This window comes from Chenopodium album, chromosome 21 (genome assembly GCF_948465745.1).
Source record: "Chenopodium album chromosome 21, dcCheAlbu1.1, whole genome shotgun sequence".
Lineage (NCBI taxonomy): Eukaryota > Viridiplantae > Streptophyta > Magnoliopsida > Caryophyllales > Amaranthaceae > Chenopodium > Chenopodium album.
The window spans coordinates 30,247,320-30,253,595 of NC_137854.1; the positions used below are offsets into that span (position 1 = coordinate 30,247,320).

General features: G+C 41.1%; 1 protein-coding gene across 1 annotated transcript; it reads left to right on the top strand.

The window, feature by feature from the left end:
* Positions 1-326: 326 nt before the first annotated feature.
* On the top strand, positions 327-3,533 carry LOC145600620 (PKS-NRPS hybrid synthetase cheA-like). The gene is made up of 3 exons (XM_081656504.1): positions 327-392; positions 826-2,806; positions 2,917-3,533. Exons 1-3 carry the CDS (start codon positions 327-329, stop codon positions 3,531-3,533), a joined length of 2,664 nt encoding a protein of 887 aa, XP_081512630.1.
* Positions 3,534-6,276: the final 2,743 nt, after the last annotated feature.

A 6,276-nucleotide genomic window follows, 5' to 3' on the forward strand; every position in this document is an offset into this window, starting at 1 on the left:
AGGATGATGAAGGAAAATGCATCCAATGGGAATGTTTGAGAATTAAGATATGAGAGGTTGAGGATGAGAGGAAGATTGGGAGATGAGAGTGAAGGAGAGAGATGAGACAAAAGTAGAGAGAGAATGCAAAAGAGTAAGGGGGGTGTTAAATACCGCCATCCATAATGATCAAAACCGCCCTCATTTCAAGTTAAAGGACTTTTTTGCCCTTAATAATTATTTACCCAATTACTTTTGTTAATATTCCTAACTCTAATTAATCCACTGCAATCACCGCGTCAACCACCTAGATTGGACCACCATTACGATCGGAAAAGACATCGGAAATGGATGATAATAACGGTAGTTCGTCGGAAAACCAACCGCAATCTCAACCGTCAATTTTTGAACAAGTACGATTTCGCAATTTAGACTTTTTTTTGACTCGAAAATCGATGTGTGTCGAAGGTCAACCGGTGCCCGAAACCGGTCATCCTTTCCGGTAACCGGTTTTCAGCGCCGGTTGACCGTAATGGTTGACCGAATTTGGCCACCGGTTGGCGGTGATGGTGACCGTTTTTCGGTGCCGGTTACCGTGGTCAACCGGTGCTGGAAACCGGTTGTCCGTTACGGTCAACCGGTGGTCATATCCGGTCAACCTTGACGGTCAACCGGTTTCCAGCTCCGGTTGACTGCTCCGGTGGAGTTATTTTTTTTTTTTAAAAAAAATTAATATTATTATATCAATAATAAATATTATTCTATTTACGATTATTATTATAATTTTAATTGATAATGTTATATTGTTCGTTATTATTAATATAAAGAATATTTTATGTGTATCAGGCGTCATTATCAGATTACGGCGGTGATGGTGTTGATTATAGCCTGCATTTTCAGACTAGAGAAGTATTCCCGACCTATGAAGCAGCTGTTAATTGGGCTAGAGAGATTGCCACTCCATTAGGGTTCTTTTTAACAAATTCATCGTACAAAAAACAGAGAAACGGGCTTCCAATTAATTATATGAAATGTGATCGGGGGGAGAGAAACAGAGGAGAAAATCGGGACCGTGAGAATGCCATACGCAAGAACACGAAGAGCAAGGGTTGTAAATGTACGTTTCAGATCTCAGCTCGATGCTTGCGGGACATGGAAGGATGGAAAATTATATCTAAAAAGGGTTTGAAAGGCATGCATAACCATCCGCTCATGGTATATCGAGAAGGTCACCGACAGGTTAGTGGTCTTAGTCCAGCTGCTAAGGCGCTTGTTATTGACATGACTTCTGCTGCAGCCAAGCCACGCCACATTATGGCAGCTGTGAAAGAGAAGTTTCCGAATGAGAACCCTAACAAGAGACATATCTACAATGTGAGAAGTCGTGCTCGGCTAGATGCTTGTGAAGGTCGAGATGTTGCGCACCAGTTTGTTCACTTGGCAAATGAGTACAAGTATGTCACTTGGATAAATGTTGATCCAGATACCCGTGCCATCACCCATGCTTTTTTGGCCCACCCAGAGATGGCTAATATGTTACGCACGTATCCACATGTCATTGGGATGGATTCTACGTACAAGACCAACAGATATAACATGCCATTCTTCGAGCTCGTTGGTGTCACGCCTACAAATCAAAACTTTTTGATTGGATACGCTATATTGAAGAGCGAAACTTATGAAAGCTACAAGTGGGTTTTGGAGAAATTGCAGTTGTACATTGGATTTGAGGTGGCTCCGAATGTGTTTGTTACTGATCGTGAGTTGGGATTGATGAAGGCTTTGAAAGAGGTCTTTCCAAATTGTGCGCATTTATTATGCGGGTGGCACATTAACAAGGATGTGTTGGCAAGGGCGTACTATTTGTGTGGGAAGGATATGTTGATGGCCGAGAGATTTCGAAATGGTAGATGGAGAAGAGTAATGTGTTCGACCACTGTTGCCGAGTATGAGTTAGAGTTGCAAACTATGAGAGCGACATGGGGAGCATCGAACCCACCACTGGTGAAGTACGTCGAGGAGCAATGGTTGGTCCACAAGGAGAAATTTGTACGAGTTTGGACGAATTTGGTGATGCACTTCGGCAATGTCAACACATGTAGAGTAGAGAGCGAACATTCCGTACTTAAACAATGGTTCGACAGTTCTACAGGAGCATTGGACACTATCTTCCGTCGTGTGCACAGCAACATTGAGGGTATGCTAATTGAGATTCGTCACCATTTAGAGGACTCGAGACGGCGTATGGGGTCGCAGCACAACATCATGCCTTTGCTTCATCTTAACGGCTTTATGTCATTTCGAGGTCTTGATATTTTACAGGAGGAGTTAAAGAGGATGAGAGAGTTATCTGATGATGTGTTAGATAAGTGTGGGTGTGCGTTGCTGACGACGCACGGTCTCCCATGTGCATGCACCATGTGGACAGCGATTCTTGCAGGGACAGGGTTGTATTTGGATCAGGTCCATCCATTTTGGAAGACATTAGTGATCGGTGACGGCGTTGACATTCCTGTTTTTGCTGAGGAGTCAGAGCAGGATGCAGCCTTGTTTAGGTCTTTGGTGGATGAGGTCTTGGATCGTGATCCAAGCTTTGTGCGTGGTATCAACCGGGTCCTATTTGAGGAGCTACACCGAGATCAGACTGATTTTACTGATCCAGAGGTCAACGAGACAACAAGGGGTCGACCACCGACAGGTCAATGGTCTGCGTCTACTAGGCGTAATCGTAGCAGATTTGAGCATATTTTGGGTTCTCGTGGCCGTCGAGGTGGTCGTAGGGGTGGTCGTCATGGTGGTCGTACGACACCGACTTATACAGCTTCAGGTTCTTAATTAATTTATTTATTTTAAACAAATTATTTTTATTATTATTATTATTATTATTATTATTATTATTATTATTATTATTATTATTTATGGTTAATTTGTGCACAGGGAATGATTTGAACTTGGAGGAATTTGCATATTTGGATAAAGTTCCAGCCTTCATGCTTCCATTTTTACGAGGGTGGAGTGATCCGCTTGGTGATGGTAACTGTGGATTTCGATGTGTTGCAGATTTCTTCATAGGCGATCAGCAGGAATGGATATTAGCTCGACGATCGATTGCAAATGAGATTGGTGCTCATCGAGACATTTATTCTCGAGTATACAGAGTTGAACAGTTAGATGTTGCAATCAACCGTATCACATGGACAGGAGGGAGATGTGGCACAGATCATTGGATGGTTGCTTGGGATGACTTGTTTCCGATTGCTAACTTTTATAATGCCGTTGTTATGTGTTTTGGTGTTGGTATAGATGGTCGTGGCGTATTCCCATGCATCACCGTGCTACCTTGGACTGCTCCGTCAACAGCAACTGGTCCGTATAGGGAGTTTTGCATATTGTCTTTAGGGTGGCATTTTGTGCGATTGGAGTTTGAAGATAATTTCCCAGTTCCTCCTATTGCTACTGCTTGGTTCGATATACGTGACGATACCGTTACAGGTTGGGAGGATCGATATCAACATAGACGGGCTACGTGGAACACTCTAGCTAACAGTCAATAATTTTGTTAGGAGATTTAATTGCATTGTTACTACTATCTTATTATTTTTTCATTTATCAACTAAGTCTAATAATTTACAAATCAAATGATGTCTCAATTATTATTAAATCCAAAATCTAATAATTTAAAAAAAATCCAAATCAAATTATATCCCAATAATTATTAACTCCAAATATAATAATTAGAAAAAAAAAGCCAAATCAAATGATATCCAAAAATTATTAACTCCAAATCTTATGATAATAAAAAAAAAAAAAAAAAAACCTCCCAAATCAACCAAATCTAATAATTAAAAAAAAAAAATAAAAAACATGTCAACCTTCTAACATGTCATTCCACAACTTGATTGCTTCCTGCGCCTCAATCACTGTGGGGGTGATGTTGCCTCCTTGCTCAGCTATGAACTTGCGTAACGGAGACATGAATAATTGCACCCACTGCACAAATTAAATAACATTATTAAATGACTAAAGGTAATGAAATTAAATATGAAAATAATTATTTAAATCAAATTAAATAAATGAAATTAAATACTGTAATAAACTTACAAAATCTACGTTCGTCCTATCGGGTCGAGGTGGTGGGCCAAGCACTGCATCAGGACTCATAAGAAGTGGATGTGAGTGCGTATAGAACCAGTCCTCATAATCATCAGAACAAGTAGGCTCCTCGTCCAACAACGGCAAATAGTCAGAGAAGGGTATACAGTAAGTACCGACATTAAATCTGTCCCAGAACTGTGGTGCACTGGCGGAACTAACCGCGTAACTCCGCGTCTCATATGCCGGTCGGCTCGCATAATCGGGTGTAAAACAGGGAGGAGGAATCCCCTGAATGAACCCAAGCTGTCGTACAACTCGGTCAGGGTGGTATGGCTCAACAATATCTCGATACTGTATCCAACCAAGATAAGTAGTTCTCGGGACCGAATGAGCTGGACTTAAAGTATAGGGCCTCCAAATAACCTACAAGCAATTAAAAAAAAAATTTAAAAATATAATTATTAACTAGTAAGTCTAACAATTAAAAAACAAATATGTAGCAAAAAAATATACCTCACGATCTGTCATCTGGTCAAGGCGTCTACGAAAAGAAACTACACGATGGTAGTCCCTTTCCTGAATCTGTGTGTCCCACCTGGCGGCTCGAGCATCAGTCGATGTTATGGCTAAACAACCCTGAACAGGTCGAAATGCAGGAAAATACTCATAAATCCAAGACTGTAACAACGTCAAACACCCAGCAATCTGTCTGCAACCTATCCGTGAGGCAACTCCTAACTGCCGATACAAATAAGCAAGGGTAGCTGAACCCCATGAATAATGAGAAAGCTGAACATCCTTCTTCTTCAACTCTAAGATGCAAGAAGGAGGAATACGACTACCACTCTTATCGACAAAAATAGTGCTGCCTAGAACTAACAACAAGAACCCCTGCACCTGGATATCAGCGTCTCCTCTCTCTGCCAGGCATCTCTCATATATGGCCTGACTTGACACCCCCCCATTATCCCAAATTGGTGTCGGCTTGGCAACAAGTTTATCTGCTCCTATCCCTAAAAACTTCTGAAAGTCAACCTTCAAAGACGCAACATCACTTTTCTCTACAACAGCATTACCCTCCACAGGTAACCCAAGTATGTACTGGACATCATGGAGCATAATAGTCATCTCGCCGAACGGGAAGTGAAAAGTGTTTGTGTCAGGCTGCCAGCGCTCTACAAACGCCGAAATCAGGGCCCAGTCAATGTGATGATGCATGATGTTAACCAGCCCACTCAAACCAGTACTATCAACTCGTCTACGCACATCATTGGCCATATTACTGTGCATCTCATGTAAATTTAGGCACCATTGCGTCCTAGATTGACACTTCAACACGTCACGATCTTTTGTCGGCCCCATCCAAATTTGTGTAGCGATGTGACCTGCATAACTGGGAATGACACTTCCATCCTTGGGACCACCTGGCATTTCAGCTTGAACAAGCCATGTAGTATCATTTGACGCTTGAACAACACGAATTTTACGAGTTCGAGAAGTACCAACTCCAGTACTCTGAAATCTACCATCAGCACCTCTCCTCAAAGTGGCTCCAGACGACGCCCGGCCTTGCTCTCCCCTGCCTCCCCGACGTCGAACAGATCTCAAACTCCCGTCATCATCCATCAAATTGTTAATTTGATCCTCATCCCACTCTTCCTCCTCCTCCTCCTCCTTGTCCTCCCCCTCACGTCCCTGAACCTCATTATCAACACATGCTCCATCGGATATAGGAACTGATGTCCTTAGTCTCCTAGTCGAAGCAGTCACTGCACGAGTTCGAGTATGTCTCTCACCCGAGCCATCAATACGATCAAACGTCATTTTGAGCCTACCCAACTGTCATCATATTAACAAAATATTTAAAATCAATAATAATAATAATAATAATAATAATAATAATAATAACAATAACAATAACAATAACAATAACAATAACAATAACAATAACAATAACAATAATAATAATATGTTTCAAAAACAAAAAAACATTATCAATAACAAACAATCATGATATTAATAAATCAATACAAATTTTTTAAATAATTATAATATTAAAATTAAAAACATAATAGTAATTTTTACAAAAAAAAAAAAAAAAAAAAAAAAAAAAAAAAAAAAAAACTAAGGTGGCGTTATTGTAACCGGCGTACAGAACCGGGTGGCCGCCACCGCTGACCGGTTTTGGTCGCCGGTTAGCGG